The sequence below is a fragment of the Pelophylax lessonae genome (assembly GCF_965119305.1).
Source record: "Pelophylax lessonae genome assembly, chromosome: 8".
NCBI lineage: Eukaryota > Metazoa > Chordata > Amphibia > Anura > Ranidae > Pelophylax > Pelophylax lessonae.
The window spans coordinates 271663410-271680904 of record NC_138775.1 but is presented as its reverse complement, the minus strand read 5'-3'; the positions used below and the strand labels follow the sequence as shown (position 1 = coordinate 271680904).

Here is a 17495-nt window from a genome sequence, read left to right as displayed (position 1 = left end):
TTCTACATGAATAAAACTCTAAATTTTATCATTAAAATGCCATCCTTGAGATCTATATAAGTGACTTTGGTTAGCCTCTGATGTCATCAGCTTGCTGCAGGCAGAAATAAGCATTTATATAGTCTGCTGTTCAAAAGTGCATTATTGTAAGTTCAAAATAAATGCATTTACTGATGACTTATTTGGTTCATCTGTAATAATGTTGGTGAAAAATATTCTTACTTTCTCATTGTTAGATTGGAAACTGCAAGAACGTCACCGTGATGTCACTGCGATCGAATAAGCTGGAGTTTCTACCTGAGGAGATTGGCCAGATGACAAAGCTGAGAGTGTTAAACTTAAGTGACAACAGGTATCACAAGGACATAAAAACATATAAATCGAGAGATATTAAAACATCAAAAAATGTCTGAGTAGGGTAGCTTAAACAGGTGAACAGAGCCAGGCAAGGTCAGGGAGATTTCAGAAGTCATGGCAGTAAAAATGAGCACACCTGTGAAATATCAGAGCACTTTGAGTCACATCATAACGATTGATGGGAAAGTAGGTCTCTGACTAAAGCCGGATACACACTATACAACTTTTGCTGTTCAAGTTCCTTTAGATTTACCTTAAACCAGGGATTTTTTTTCTCCGAGAATAGGTGCAGGTACTCCTCTCTTTTGAGTCACCCCTTGTCTCCACTCCCTACCCACCTCCGAGCACTGTCCTTTGGTTCCACCCTCTAGCCCACCTCCCAGTACCCCCCCCCCCCCACTCTTTTAGACAATACGCAACCAAGTATCATGTTGTGGTTCTAGGTAATTTGTATGGAATTTGTTAATGATAACTAGAAAAGCAGAAAAATAGATCCCCTGGAATCAGCAACAATAGACCCCCCCCAACAATAGATCCCCTGGAATCAGCAACAATAGACCCCCCCCCCCCAACAATAGATCCCCCAGCAGCAATACCTTCCCCTGCAACAATAGAAAAAACAGTAAAATAGATCCCCAACAACAATAGCCCCCCAGCAACAATAAGTCCACCCCTGCAACAATCACCCCCCCCCTCAATAAATCCTCCCCTGCAATAATAGACTCCCCCACAACAATAGCACCCCAGTAAAAATAGTTCCCCCAAGCAACAATAAATCCTCCACTGCAAAAAAAGCCCCACCCACACCAAAATGCCTGCCAGCGAAAATATATTGACCCCAGCAACAAAAGATCCCCCAGCAGCCAGCATCAATAGACCCTTCAGCTCACCCCACTGTCTCCAGCACCCCTTTGCCATTGCATACACTCAGACCAGAGGTTCCGGAACAGCGTTCCTGCTGAAAAAAAGCCCTGCCTTAAACTATGTAGTGCAAGGGCCTGCCTGATTGCATACCAATTGAAAGTGTTTAGGTTTGACCTCATATTATATAGTTTTGGTAAATCTAAAGGAAAAAATCTAAAGAGAATGGTATAGTGTGTATCCAGCTTTATGGTGCTGCCTTGCTCCTTATATTCTACTACTAAAGTATTAGGTTTTTACGTCATATCATATACCTTCAGATTGCTCCACCATAATGGAATGTACGATTGTGTGAACTTCAAACATCCAGTTATGTTCTGGTTAGAGAAAAAACTCAGGGCTGCTTCTTCACATTTAAAGTCAGCACGGGTTCTCTTCACCTTACTCCCCACTGTAGTAGGTCAAGCCCCAGGAGTGCCTGGTTTTCTAAGGAAATCCTTTATCTGTTCACATTAGAGAAGGAGGGGTAATTTAAATACAGCAGTTTAGCCATTGACTGGACAAAATTGGTAAATTTCAAACACTCACAAATCTGCTCTAAGATATATGATTTGTGAATCATGCGGGGTACAGCCTATATGAGATTGGCAACTCTGAATTCAGGAGCAGTGCAGAATTGTTGCCACCCCATCCCAAGAATCTGCATTAGGTGGAATTTCTTGACCAGATCTACATGTATTTGTTGTACTCCGTAGGAGAAATAAGAGAAAACTGTAAATGCAGATACACTTATAAATGAGAGCCACAGCACACACTTTTAGTATGAGGCCATAATTACAGTAGCCTGTTTTAAATACTCAGGTTAAAAACAGAGGTTTATGTTGCATACATTTGAAAATACAAATAAAGTCACTACTGCGTTGAGACATCTGTGATAAGTGCTGGTCCTAGCTCAAAACTATCTGGGTTCCCCACTATGGGACACATAAAGCAATGCAAAAATTGGGAGCAGGCTAAAACAAAGACAAACAGAGGCGCCTCTAAGTGTAGACTTTATGCAACAGGTTTAATGAATAAAATTATGCACTCACGTTAGTAAGCATATATTCATGCCCATAAAACAAGGTTCCAGTGTGGAGAAGTGTACTTCTTCCGGTCATGGACATCTGTCCTGCTGGAGCCTAAATCCTTTCGCCACGGGCGGCTTGTACGGCAAGGTTAGAACCAGGAAGTAGGCTCGGTGTATTTGCTTGACAGCGAGGCTTGGTGGATAGTCGAACCTGGATGATGTCATCTGCATGCAACGCGTTTCCGAGCGTGCTTGCTGCCTGGGGGAGGGCAGCCACGCTCCTTCTTCATGGCAAGTAGGAGAAGGAAGAAGAAGGAGCGTGGCTGCCCTCCCCCAGGCAGCAAGCACACTGGGAAATGCGTTGCATGCAGATGACATCATCCAGGTTCGACTATCCACCAAGCCTCGCTGTCAAGCAAATACGCAGAGCCTACAAATGACCGGATGATGTACACTTCTCCACACTGGAACCTTGTTTTATGGGCATGAATATATGCTTACTAACGTGAGTGCATAATTTTATTCATTAAACCTGTTGCATAAAGTCTACACTTAGAGGCGCCTTTGTTTGTCTTTGTTTTAGCCCTGTGGAACCCCTGGCTTTGGTTTCTGGATGGCTGCCCTACATGGTGGACTTTTCTCCCCCTGTGCCAATAATGACTTTTAACTCTATGGACTTTTGGTTCGATATGTGATCAAGCACCTGTTAACATTGTGTATTACAGCAACACCCCAGAAACAAAACATAGCTTAAAGGCTAAGTTCATCTTTTTTTTTTCTAAATTCCAGCTTCCCTATTTACCAATAATGTACCTCTTTTGCAGAAAAGAAAAAGCTTTCTATATGTCCTAGACTAGGCTTTACTTCAGCCTCCAATTTGTTGTATAAAAAATGCTTCTATTACTTTCTGGTATCCATCCTTTAGGTTGGAAAAACTGTTAAGACACAGGAAGGAGTTCACCAGCTGGCCTCATAAACACACACCCTGAACCTGCCCTCCCCCTCCAGGAGATTGCTCCCATCCACACCTGTACTCGCATACAATCAATGTCAACAAACAACTTTCTCACTGCATGAACAGCCAGGGCCTTCCTCATTTTGCACCTTACTGTCTTCTTGCATCGATTGCTCATTTGGCATTGTTTGCAGGAGCTTAACAATCACAGCCTATGTGGAGCAGAGTGGTAGTACTAAAAACAGGAGAAGTGGGCCCCTGAAAGTCTGTAAAGCTCACCATACGCTTTACAATCTGATTGTATAACCTCTGTTCAATTTAATTTAGATTTATCAAAACTATGGAATAGGAAGACCCACCTGAACAATCTGTTCAGTTTGTATCAAATCAGACAGGCCCTTGCACTACATAGCTGATGGTAGATCTAAAGAAGATTGTAAAATCAGATTGTACAGAAAGTGAGTGGAAATAAAATAAAGAGGTGGTATATTAAGGAGGGAGGTGTGGCTCAGACTGGTAAGCAGGCCATATTCTGTGATGCACTAAGGCAGTGCATGATGGGAGATGATCGACAGGAAGTGACTTGTGTTGGAGATCGTTCTGGACTGACTGGATTGGTCACTGGTCCTGGGAGGATATTTGTTGGGCAAAAAGGAAGAAATGGCTTCTGGTGGGTAGTGCCCAGTGATGGATGGTGGGCCCTCTTGGGGATTGGGCTGCTGCCTTTTCTGTGCGACCTTACAGTCATTTCAGCATGTAGACTTGGATAAAAAGGATGGAGTGCCCGGTGTCTAGACAATAAAGGAAGTGATAGAAGCAGAAAGCATTTTTTTTTTTTTTTTAAAACAGAAACATGAACATTTAAAGCTTCTGTAGATAAGGTAAGTGAGAGAGAAGCACATTGGAATGGCTGGGGCAGAAAGGACATTGGAAGACACTTCTATTTGATATAAAAAGTTAAATTCTGTCCGAAAAGGTGAACTTAGCCTTTAAAGCCAGCTGTGTATCTGCACCATATCCATCCTTCACCCCGAAACCCCCTAACTATTATTACTCTCTCCAGCTTTTAGAGTAGGCACCTTATCCTCCATGTGAAGTAATTTAGCCATACACTTGCTCAAGTTGATAGTCCTTCAAGACCAGGTTTAGGGTTCACCACAACTTCTGCTACCCCCTCTTCCTACACAGCTCGATATTTTGGGTCCTTTATTGACTCCTTGGCAAACACAAAGCAAGAACATTTCCACCCCACCTGGTCGGGGATGTTTAAAAAAACTTAAATCAGAGCTCTTGGATAATATACTTTAGTTTAAAAGTAATTATAAGGTTCATTAGCATCAAAGATGGTGTTTCTATTCACTTATGCCTGTCACGTGATATGAAAAGTCTTTCTGTCATATACAATACTTCATGAGCCGAAGCTCTTACATCCTTCTTATCATAATGGATACATCCTTACGACCCACTTGTGGCAGAGAAATGAGATGGTTGCCACCTTGAAGACTCTCAATGTGGAGCATCATCTGTTAGGCAGGTATCCAGCACAAGAGGCAATCAGTTGGAGCATACGTTGCACATGTGCGATAATTATGTTCATGCAATTAGCATTTAACAAACCAACTCAGTCTAGAGCTTAGTTTAATTAGGGATGTCAGGAATATTTTATTTTAACCCACAACACCTGTGTGTCTTCTACTGACTGTATGGATGCAGAGATTCTATATCTTCTAGGGAAAAAAAAGGCCTTCCTATATTTTAGTATTTTAGTAACTTTTTATTTTATCACTCATGTAGGCAAAGGTTTGGGCAAGTGGCAACCCTATGTGGGTGATAAATTTAGTACCAGCAGGGCCTTATGGATAAAAAATGGTGGATAGCGTGTTTAGCATAATCTTCAAACTCTTCAAACATTAAAATTATTATAATATTGTGTTGCGCTAAAAAGAAAAAAAAAAGTTACTCAACATTACAAATCATATTGCATGGTGAAATTATGCAAATAAATGAAAGTGAAAATCACACTTGGAAGAAAGTCCAAAGAATAAGAGTGAATACCAAGGGAAAAAAAATCCTTTCAGATGTGCAAGGTGTCACACTTCTTGCTCAACAGTGCTGTGTCCATAGTGTCAGCAACATCCACCGCCACTCAGAGTGATATGCAGGCTTTCCATATATTTCTGAACCCCTTATTCAGAGCGGTGATAAAGCACTAAACCCATTAGTGTCAGCATCAATGGCATATCCAATGTGTTTTCAAATCCTCCACGTACACTGTTCACAAACTACCATAGATCAGTTTCCCAACAAAAAGAATCATGCAGGAATAAGCAAACACACTCTACATAGTGTAAAATACCCTCTAAAACATGTATTGGATATGTAAATGCACTCACATACAAGTAAAAAACAATGCACATTAAAATTTAGTTACTGAGCCGGTAGATAGTGTTCACTTCTGGTATTCTGGTATGTGATGACGTCAGCAGGATGCGCCGCCCCACGCGTTTAGACATCAGAGGACGCCCTTCAGGGAATGTGCAGGTCAAAAAAAATTAAAACAGGCATATCAATGTTAGCAGAAATAAAGAATTGATGAGTGATCACCTGGCAACATATCCCCAGCTCTTAAGCAAAAAAGGAAGTCTGCATGTAAACAAATGGGACTTTTAAGATGCCATGCATAAAAACAAGAAAATCTAATTAAAAAGTACTCTATTCCAGCAAATGTTTCAGATAAGACATTAATGCGGATGGTGGTGGTCACAGACATGTCTTTTTCAAACAATACCATTTATAATACAGTATACCTATTTCATTACATATACCTGTACATGGTGTTGCAGCAGAAGATTTAAATACCTTTTGGTAAGCAAACATTTCTTGTTACACAGAGGTACAGATAGTAAATGGTTCCTCTACGTGTTTCACGATAGACTTTATCAGGAAAATGTATTAGATAGAAGAGATGAGTCACGTCCGCCAACCTATGAGTCAAGAAGATGGTACCAATCGTAAGCCAAAGAAGGCTGCCATAAAACCCATGGAGTTATCAGGGAACTGCAGAGGGAGAAAGCAAGATGCACCAGCTTTCAAGTAAAGGGGGATTATACCAAATAGTTGACGTGCAAAACAATGAAAATAGTGCCGCTCGAATGCCCCCCCCAAACCTGTGTCAGTCAGATCAGTAGGTGAAAAGGCTGGTACAAGACAGAAAGAATCGGCTAGTCGGGGCTCCAGTAGACTTCAATAAAATGGTAGTCGTCTGCACACAGACACCAACTTCCTGTTGCATAAATGTGAATGAGATGGGTAGAACATGGCTGGGGCTCCTGTTCTTCACCTATACAGTACTCCCCAAATGCATTTCACTCTTTCCAGGGCTTAATCGTAGAGGTCTCTATGAGTAGGCCTGAAAAGGGCGAAACCTGTCTGGAACAATCTCTACAGGTAAAATACAGAAGCTGGAGCCATCTTTTACCCATCTCATTCACGTTTTTGCAACAGATCCCCGTGTGTGTGCAGATGGCCACTATTTTTTTCAAATAGTTGACGCAGTTAAATTTGAGAGTGCAAAATTACCCACAAGGAATCTATGAAACACAACACTGGTAAGGGGACTTCACAAGGAGATATATAATAGATAATCTGTTATCAAAAGAGCACTGGCACAAGGTAATGACCAACCTTTTGCCTGAAACTACGCCTACGTGGGCCTCCAACTCCAACTTTGAAAGGCATATGAATGGGTCATATCAAAATCCTATGGATAGAAGGGACCCTATTCAGACTTATAATTACTATTGCAGCCCATTACGTCCCCCGTTAACATGCATTAAGGCTACCAATATGCAGCAATGGATTAAAAAATGCACATGACCCTTTTTTTTCCCTGCACCACCAGTTTGTGCATTTTGGTGCACTATGGTGCATTGGCTGCTACTGTACAGTATTTTAGGGTTTTATTAATTACAAATGGCACTTCGCTGTACCACAGAATGATTTGCGATGAGTTAATAGGTGTTTTAATGCATACATTTGAAAAAATCCCAAAAGGGTATTTATACAACATGTGCAGGTCGATTTTCAGATAACTGGCATTTTACAAAGAACAAACTAATTTTGCAAATTATTTGCCTACAAAATAGTAAAAAGTACACAGTTGTATTGTACATAATCACATCATGTGCAAAATGCAGAAATGTAAGCGAATACAAAATGTGTGTAAAAAGCTGTAATTTGCATGTGTAAGTGTGCATCTGCCTTTTCTTTCCAGGTTAAAAAATTTGCCGTTCAGCTTTACGAAACTTAAAGAACTTGCTGCTCTGTGGCTTTCTGACAATCAGGTAACGGGATTTTTTTTTGAGAATTATGATTCAGAGCTCCACGATAGCACTCCATGATAGCGCTCCATGGTCCCATGCTTGTTATCACTCTGGCCGTTGGTGTTGGCTATCTCCAAACTTCGCCATTTCCCCACAATATTCTATAATAAAAGAATGTGCAGTCGCACTCCATAACTCCCAGAGAGCTTAAAAATGTTTGTGATCCAGCAACACTGAGACTCACAAACTTCATCTGATGCATTTTGCCCCTACTAGGTCTTAAGGCCCCAATAGGGGTGAAACGCGTCAACTATCTCAAATTCGCCATCAACTATCACTTTCTTTATCAGTTTTATTTAGCAAGGTATTTCAACATGCACAAAATGAACCAATCACATCTCTTTTGATTGTTTAACTATTAACTTGGACTGCTGCACTTTAAAAAAAAAAAAAAGAATCAGCATTTTCTTTTATACATTAAAAGCATAGCTCCAGGACTTTTTTTTAACTTTTAGTTCCCCCTCCCCCCCAAATAGTGCCAATCTTCACTTACCCTCTCCATGTTCCAGCACTTTCCCCTGCTTCCTCCTCACTCCAGCACCGCCAGTCCTCAGAGCACTCCAGGTCATTCCTCCCATTTCATGTGAGCCCAGTCTGTTGTTTTGTACCCATGTAGGCAGGTTGTATTATGTGTGTAACAGGTCTGCCTTAATAAGTTAGCGGCTGGCCCAGACTGGGGGTAAGGGTTAAGTTATATGTGCTCAGTTCCCGGGCTTTTTGGTCCCAGCCAGCCCACCTGTGGTATAAAAGGTGGGAAGGCTGAGGTCCAGTGTGGCTGGCTCTCTCTCTCAGTTCAACCCACGGTCTCGGGACTGCTGCCTACTGCAGTTCAATTGAGGCACTGGGGTTCCGGAGGACATACAGATCATGAAGAATACCAGAATGGACTACCAACCCACAGAGGTTTGCCTGGGCCGCCACAAAGCTGTAGTTAGGATTAGAGATCATGTTGGACTGTAATGTTTGAATCTCTTCAGTAAAGTTGCATCAACTGTTCTAAGCCTGGTCTGAAGTTATTAAAGGGGTGCATGTTGGTTCTGGCATACCAAAGCACAATTGGGTATGAAGCTCAGCTGTTACAAAAGGGATAACTCGGCAAAGGAAGGGAGAGGAAAGTAGTCACTAAGAGTAACCAAGTACTAGTTTAAGACCAAAAGTAATCCAATCGTTAGGTGGTAAGTGTGCATCATCTTTAGAACACCCATGTGATTCCGATTCTATTGCTGACCAATAAACCGGTCCTGCACCATTTTGGTGCGTATGCAATGTGATTTCAGCTATATAGTTTGTTTGGCTGAATTTGCATTGCACAGACATCAGACGGTGCGACTCACATGCGATGTCTGGCATTGCACAAGTGTGAACCCAGCCTTAATCATACAAAACAGCGGCAATGCTTTTTGTAGCCAGACACCATGTAATCTTTGCCTAGGCTTTAGGCTGCAAAAAAAGAAAAGAAAGCTTAGAATCTGCATTTTATTATTTATGGCAATAGAAAGGTACATTTTTTGGGTAAAATAATAATGTGATTTGTTAATGCTGACCTCCTTATTCTCTGCACTTTCTTATGCCGAATTTGTGTTTAACTGTATGTTTCAGTCCAAAGCACTCATCCCTCTACAGACGGAGGCGCACCCGGACACGAAGCAGAGGGTACTAACCAACTACATGTTCCCCCAGCAGCCGCGTGGTGACGAAGGTAAATATTGCTGTCATTTTATGATTTGTTATTTCATTTTTCTTTCTTGCTTTTTTTTTTTTCTTGTCCCACTGCGCCAATAAGTTCAAATATTAGCAAAACAAGATAATGCAATCAATACATGTGCAGAGCTATGGGAATAATTTACCCCTGGATTAATTCTGAGTTCAATAAAAACAAATAAATCATTTGTCAGGACTGCTTATACTTTAAATAAACAGTGCATAGCTACTGTGCACAGCATTAAGGGCTTTTTCAGACGGGTGGTAAAAATGGGTGGCTTAGCTGCTGTTTTACTGTGGTCATCCACTTGAACTGTAAAACAACAGCCAGATGTGGCATTTTTAACTCAGGGTGCAGAGTTTGACACCAATTGTGGCAAGGTAGTGTGCATTATAGGGCCTTTTCACACTTGCTTTGCTCTCTGAAGAGCGGTCTGTGTTAGGAATGTTCTTTGGAAAGCATTTGACCAGAGGCGTAACTAGAGCCTTCAGGGCCCCGATGCAAGAAACCATGAAGGGCCCCCCCAGATCCCTGGCCGGGGCCCTTCCCTTCAAGCCCAGGGCTCTTCCCACTAATCCTGGGGCTCTTTACTCTCGTTGCATGGCCTTTTATTACGGTCCCGCAGCAGGATCCTTTCACAAGTTCTGCAGTGGGCCCCCTTCCTGCAATCTTTGGGCCTCCCCACAGTGGTGCAATGCCAGGGCCCGGTCGCAAGTGTGACTTTTGCAATCCTGGAAGTTCACCCACTTGTTTGCTACTGGGCCCCCTGGAGCATGGGGCCCGGTAGCAATCGCAACCCCTGCAACCCCTGTAGTTACGCCCCTGCATTTGACAGGTGGTGTGAAGGCATTGTATGTATCACCGTCCACTGCCTACTTGAACCCTGCATTAGCACGCCACAGCCACATGTGTTGCACACAGTTCGGGGGCGCTTGCAGAGTGGCCCCATTTACTTGGACTGGTCATGCTTAGTGGGCACAATGCGGAGAGGAATGTTGTCCCATTCTTGCTTGATACAGGAATCTAACCATTCAACAGTCCTGAGTCTTCTTTGTCATATTTTTCATTTCAAGATGCACCAAGTATTTTCGTTGTGAAAGGTCTGGACTGCAAGCAGGACAGTTAAGCCTCTGGACTCTTTTACTACGAAGCCATGCTGTTGTCATAGATGCAGCTTGCGGTTTAGTATTGTCCTTCTGAAATAAGCAATGCTTTCCTTGAAAAAGAGATCATCTGGATGGGAGCATATGCTGCTATACAACCTGGATATTCAGCATTGGTGGCATCTTTCCAGATGTGCAAAGCTGCCCAATCCATACACACTAATGTACCCCCATACCATCAGAATTTGAACTGAGCAATTATAACAAGCCAGAAAGTCCCTCTTCTCTTTAGTCCTGAGGACATGGTGCCCACAGTTGCCAAAATGAATGTCATATTTTGATTTGTCTGACTACAGAACATAAATTAAATAATCATGTGAAGGTGGTGCACTATTCTGAATACAATGAAAAATAAAAATATAAGAAAAATAAAATAAAGGTGCTATTGGATTTGCAAAAACATTTTCATACTAGTAATCGACCGATATAATTTTTTTAGTGCCTATACTGATACCGATATTTTGGTCATCGGTATCGGCCGATATTGGCCAATATTTTTGGACATTTACAAAACATTTTTTTTTTTTTAATTTGTCACAGGTACTGTTGTGGAGGGATCTGGGGGTCTAAAAGACCCCAAACCCCTTCTCTACAACTAAAAGCATTTAAAACAGCCAAGTTTGGCTGTTTTGAATGCTGTCATTTTTTTTAAACCTGGTGCCGAATACTCGGGTTTTTACATGGAGACCCGATCAGAGCTGTATGCGGCTTTGATCGGGTCTTCTCTTTGGCTGTGGAGGTAGGATGCCCAGTTCTCCCGGTGGGACAAGAGACCCGGGCGAGCCGTGGAAGGTGGCGGGAGGGGTGGGGACGTCCCCTCCCGCTCCTTGTAATGACAGCCGAGTGGCTTCTCAGCCGGCTATGGACGCCGGTAGCGGGGTGATGCCTCTAGCTGCAGGCATCACTCCGGTACAGCACTTTCCTGGGATATCAGCAATATCTGTAACCTCAGAGGCCGATTCCGATATATCGGGGAAGGTGCATATCGGCTTTGCCGATAATCGGTCGATCCCCAATTCAAACATATACAACTCATAAACATATGTACGCATATACATATTTGCCAATCATGCACCGTGCAATAAACCCGAAATAAGTGTAAATGAGTACATAAATGACAAAGTATTGTGAAAAATATTTTCCAATAAATGGTGCAATGGTAGTTCCAAAAATCACTGTCTGTGAACACAGTTTGCTGTGCCATCCAAAAATACAGGTAAAGCTCTATCATGCAAAGAAGAAGTCATACCTAAACATGATCCAGAAGCACCACTGTCTTCTCTGGGCCGAAGCTCATTTAAAATGGTCTGTTGCAAAGTGGAAAATTGTTCTGTAATCAAATATAAGGACTCTGGCTGGTAGGAAAATGTCAGGTATAAAGACGTAGTGACTAAATTGAAAGGTGAATTGCTGCTCCACCAAAATCAAGTACTCAAACCTTGAATATAAATTAAATAATCATGTGAAGGTGGTGCGCTATTCTGAATACAATGAAAAATATGAAAAATAAGAATAAAATAAAATAAAGGTTCTATTCAATTTGCAAAAGCATATGCAAACTCATACAACTCATAAAAATATATATGCTTATACATATGTGCCAATCAGACAATACGTGCAGTAAATCCAAATTAAGTGTGAATGAGTTCATAAATGACAAAGTATTGTGAGAAATATTTTCCAATACATGGTGCACCCGTGAATCACTTTTGACATGCAGTGCTTCTTCAAAAGACTTCAGTGCTCAATGTGCTAAATTCATCAACCAGGTGTCTACCTTTGAGTGCAATGCACGCTCACCTGCAGCACAAAGGTAATGTGCAGTATATAGTAAGCCAATCAAACTGGGGGAGTCCTATGTTTTCCCTGGTATCCTCCTTATAAATCAGACTGGGTATACTCCATGGTTATATGTATGTGATCAGCCACAGCATCTCAATCAGATTTAAGTCCAGACTTTGACTAGGCCACTCCAAAACCTCAATTTTTTTCTCTTTATTTTTTTTGAGCCATTCAGAGGTGGGTTTGCTGGTGTGTTTCAGGTCATTGCCCTGCTGCACAACCCAACTGCCCTTGAGATTAGGAACTGATGGCTGGACATTCTCCTTCAGGATTTTCTGGTAGAGTGCAAAATTAATTGTTCTATCAATTATGGTGAGTCGTCCAGGTCCTGAAGCTGCAAAGCAGCCCCAAACCACTGACTGTGGATATGATGTTCTTCTTCTGAAATGCTGTGTTAGTTTTACGCCAGATGTAATGGGACCCACACCTTTAAAAAAATTCAACTTTTTTCTCATCAGTCCAAAGAATATTTGCCTATAAGTCTTGGGGATAATCAAGATGTTTTTTGTCAAATGTGAGGCGAGCCTTTGGTTGGTTTCTTGGCTTTCACCTTGGAACTCTCCCATGGATGCCATTTTTGCCCAGTCTCTTTCTTATTGTTGAATTATGAACCTGGGGCAAGTGAGGCCTACAGTTCTTTAGATGTTGTTCTGGGTTTTTTATGTCCTCCCGGATGTGTCGTCATTGTGCCCTTGCAGTAATTTTGGAAGGCCGGCCACTCCTGGGAAGGTTTGCCACTGTTCCAAGTTTTCTCTGTTTGTGCATAATGGCTCTCACCGTAATTCACTGGAGTCCCAAAGCCTTAGGCTCCGTTCACATGTAGGCGTTTTGGGGCGTTTTTGGGGAATTTTTCTGCTCTAGGATCAGCTCTCAAAACGCCCAACAAGACAAATCCTTTTCATTTCAATGGCCCCTGTTCACATCTGAGCGTTTTGACGCTGTGAGCAAAACGCCCAACGCTTTAAAAGCTTCTTTTTGGGCAGATTACAGGCATTTTCCATTGGTCTCTATTCAATCTAAAAACACCTGCACAAAAAAACAGCTGTAAAAACACCTGTAAATCGCGGTAAAAATTGCGGTAAAATCGTGGTAAAAAACGCGCGAAAACGCTACGCTCAGGTGTGAATGTAGCCTTAGAAATGACTTTGTAACCCTTTCCAGACTGATACATGTCAATTACTTTGTTTCTCATGTGTTCTTGAATTTCTTTAGATCGCAGCTTTAGATTGTGCCTTATTATAGACTTACCAATAGGTAAAAGTCATCAAATTGGGTTTACAACCACTTTAAGGGGGCAAAACCTTTCGGGGCTGAAGTGGTTAATACAAAAAAACCGGCAAAAAAAAAAAAAACCTGGAAATCACTGTGCTTAGGTGGTAAAGCAACCTAAGGTTGTACTTTTGTAATCTGCAAGCCATGGTACCTGCACTCAGGTTTATTACACACTAGCTTAGGTCAGGTCATGAGATTTCCTCTCGCTGTTTTGGGCCGCCACTTGCGACAATTAGATTACGCATTCATGATTATTCTGCAAAAAAGATAAATTTGCTGAACCATCATGACAGCAACCTCTAAGTTCTTTCCTGGAATCCCCCGATACTGTAAACATAGTGCTGATGTTTTTAATGTGACACTCACCCCTGATGGCTTTTGGATCCCAGCCTAGAACAGGACTGCATGCGCAGGAAGGAGTATACGTTAATTGGCTTATTGATTTTTCCTGGACTTTCTGTTCTACTGGTGTTTTTTTTTTTTTTAAAGTCTACAAAATTCAGCTTTACTATCTATCAGCGGAATATTCTGTTCTGGTGAGAACGTGTTTAATCTATGTACAGCTGCAAGCCCACATACAGAGGGTACTGGTGCTGGACGGGTTGTGGCATTACAGTGCAGGCTATAATCCTGGAAAACTTGGAGTTCCGCTCCAGACAAACATCCTTCAACTTCGGTGACTCCTACTCAAGGGTAGACATGTGCGGTTTGTTTCGTTCCAAATAAATATTCTGACTCATTTTTCGTTATTTGGATATATCCGAAGACCCGAATTGGAGTATAAACGAAGTTTACCAAATGCTCCGAATAAAAAAACAAAAATTTGTCCAAATTTCGGAAGTTGAAATTGAAATTAAAATCAAATTTTACAACATATTGCAGGCGAATTCCAACTGTAAACATATTTCTAAATTAAGACCACTTCTGGACCGGATGGATTTGCTCCCTTAATGACCAGGCCATATTTTGCGATTTGGCACTGCGTTATTTTAACGGGCGATTGTGTGGTCGTGTGACGCTGTACCCAAATAGAATTGATGTTCTTTTTTCCCCACAAATAGAGCTTTCTTTTGGTGGTATTTGATCACCTGTGCGATTTTTATTTTTTGTGCTATAAACAAATTCTGAAAAAAAAAAAAATTTTTCACATGCTCTGCTATATAACATTCCCAAAAAAAATTTAAAAATCAAATTTTTTACCATTTTAGGCCAATTTGTTTTCTGCTGCATATTTTTGGTAAAAAAAATTACAATAAGTGTATTTTGATTGGTTTGCGCAAAAGTTATTGCGTCTACTAACTACGGGAAAGATTTATGTCATTTTTATTATTTATTTATTTTTTACTAGTAATGGCGGCGATCTGCGATTTATAGCAGGACTGCGACATTGCGGCGCACAGATTGGAACCCTGACTGACATTTTTGACACTTTTGAGGGGACCAATGACATTACTACAGTAATCAGTACTAAAAATATGCACTGTTACTGTAATAATGACACTGCCAGGGAAGGGGTTAACCCAGTACGTGATCAAGGGGTTAAATGTGTACCTAGGGGCGTGTTTCTAACAGTATGGGGGCGGGGCTTGTGAAATGACCACAGAGACCTGTGATCCTATATAGAAGGATCACAGGAGCTCTGTGATCATTCCAGAGAGAAGAACGGTCAGCTGTGATTACAACAGCTGACCGTTCTTCTCTCTCAGTGGGAAGCGATCGCTGGTGGCCACCAGAGCCACCTGACCCATGCATCAGAGTCCCCGCTGACGAGTGGGGGCAGGAGCGCTCCGCCGGTGGGGCGCGCTCGCCCCCTAGCTGCAGGAGCGTGACTGACGTACACCTACGTCGGTTTGCGCAGGAGGTCCCCCCTGCCGCTGGATAACTGCGGCGGACGGTCGGGAAGCGCTTAAATAGTAATTGTAAACATTTGATGGAGATTTTTCTTTTGTTTGTTCACTTTGTCACATTCGAATCTAAAAAAAAAAATCTAAAGTTTTTGATTCGACCAATTCAAAATGTATCGTTTCAAATCAAAAAAATCTGTAAATTCGAAGAAAATTCGAAGAAGATATAAAAGAAATTCCGAATATGAATCCCGAATACGAATTGAACGAATCAACCGAATTTAACAAAACTAAATAACTAGATTAACAAATCTAAACAAAACAAATTTTTTCATCATGCACATGTCTGCACAGGGGTGCAGACGGCTAAGAAGCCCTTCCATTGGCTCTGCAGCATCCACCGGCAAAGGAAGAAACATGCCAAACACCAACATGGCCTGTGGGCGGGGTTAAATGTATTTGGGGCATGGCCTGGGTGGAGCCAGGCTGAAACCATCTTGTTGGTTTACCTTTTGGGCCGGGTTGGTGTGCAGCAGTATTTCTTCCTTTCTATTACATTGCAGGCAGCACATATCTATAGATGAGTCAGTGGTCCTCTAGATGAACAAAGACAAGGATTAAAAAAATGGATAAAAAGCCACAAGCCTTCTAAGAGTTGTATACAATTGTACGTATGTGAAAAGTATTGCAAAAAGTGTTGTAAGCGTATATTCACATTCATAAGGTTGCTGGATCATAGGGGTTGATTTACTAAAGGCAAATAGGCTGTGCACTTTTTGCCCTCCAGGCAAAGTAGGGGCTGGCCTAGGGCGCACATCAGTCAGAAGCACCGCTTAGGGTTGCCACCTGTATGGGAATTCCTCCTGAAACCCGAACAAAGCAGCATACATCTAGTTCCAGCCAGTGTGGGAACGCATACCTCTAGCCCCCGCCAGCACTGCGCCCCCTCCTGCAGGGCTACTTCTGGCTTCAAGTAGTGGTGAGAGTTCCCTCCCCCTGTCCCCCCCTTCTCCCGTTAATGTCATGGTTTTGTGGAGCAATCTCTCCCGCCAGCAACCCCACGCTTTGCTCCCGCAGGGCTTCTTCTGTCCTCCTCACCCCCAGTCAATGCAGCCCTGGTCTAATGAAGTACTTATGCTGCAGCTCACTGCACTGTGCCCTCTCTCTCACCAGCACCCCCTTGACCTTGGCTCCCTTTCGCCGCTGAGGCCTTGAGACAGTGAATGCAAGCAATGGTTGCTAGGACCGCTGGTGTCCTAGCAACCAGTGACGCTTTTGAAGGTGCAAGAAAGCATGAGATTTTACAGCTGCCTCCTGCTCAACCAACTCCGCCCCCTTAACTCCAGCTTCACACACACCACAGCTCACCACTACTTGAAGCCGCAGCCAGAAGTAGCCCTGCGGGGGGGCGCAGTGCTGGCGGGGGCAGGAGGTATGCGTTCCCACACTGGCTGGAACTAGATGTATGCTGCTTTGTTCGGGTTTCAGGAGGAATTCCCATGCAGATGGCAACCTTGCAGCGGCTCCAGGAAGGTAAGGGTTTTTTTTGGCTCTCTCTAATGGGGGTCTATATGGGGGGGGGCACTGATATAAGGGGACTTTAATCTAATGGGGGGTCTGTACTCTGTAAGGAGGGGTGCTGATCAGTGGCAATTGATACAGTGGGGGTCATTCACACCAGAGTCACCACTGGTGCTGATATAAGGTGACTCTGAACTAATGGGGTTCTCTGATGGGGAATGCTGACTGCTGAATTAATGGTTGTTGACTCCACATCTACCACCTCCACCATATACATAGGCAGGACCAAGGGGGTGGAGTTTAGGGTGAGGTTTTGCCTAGGGTGTCAAAAATCCTTGCACCAGCACTGTTGCCCTCTGCAAGTGCAGTTGCTTCAGAGCTTAGTAAGTGAGGTAAGACTTCACTCTGCAAAGAATACCCAATCACATGCAAGAAAAAATTTAAAAAAATGCATTTTTGCTTGCACATGTTTGGATGATGGAAGTTAGCAGAGCTTCTGCTCATTTACTAAGCTCTGGAGCAACTGC

General features: G+C 42.5%; 1 protein-coding gene across 6 annotated transcripts in view; it reads left to right on the top strand.

The window, feature by feature from the left end:
• LRRC7 (leucine rich repeat containing 7) overlaps nucleotides 1-17495 on the top strand; it is a 597872-nt gene that overhangs the window by 442240 nt on the left and 138137 nt on the right. For 5 of the 6 annotated variants that reach the window (XM_082265612.1, XM_082265611.1, XM_082265609.1 and 2 more), the window contains exons 13-15: nucleotides 237-352; nucleotides 7516-7585; nucleotides 9224-9323. In XM_082265612.1, the coding sequence (XP_082121738.1) occupies nucleotides 237-352; nucleotides 7516-7585; nucleotides 9224-9323 (286 nt within the window). Of the gene's footprint in view, nucleotides 1-236; nucleotides 353-7515; nucleotides 7586-9223; nucleotides 9324-17495 lie in introns of those variants that run through there. The other variant, XR_014225588.1, reaches the window with a different exon arrangement.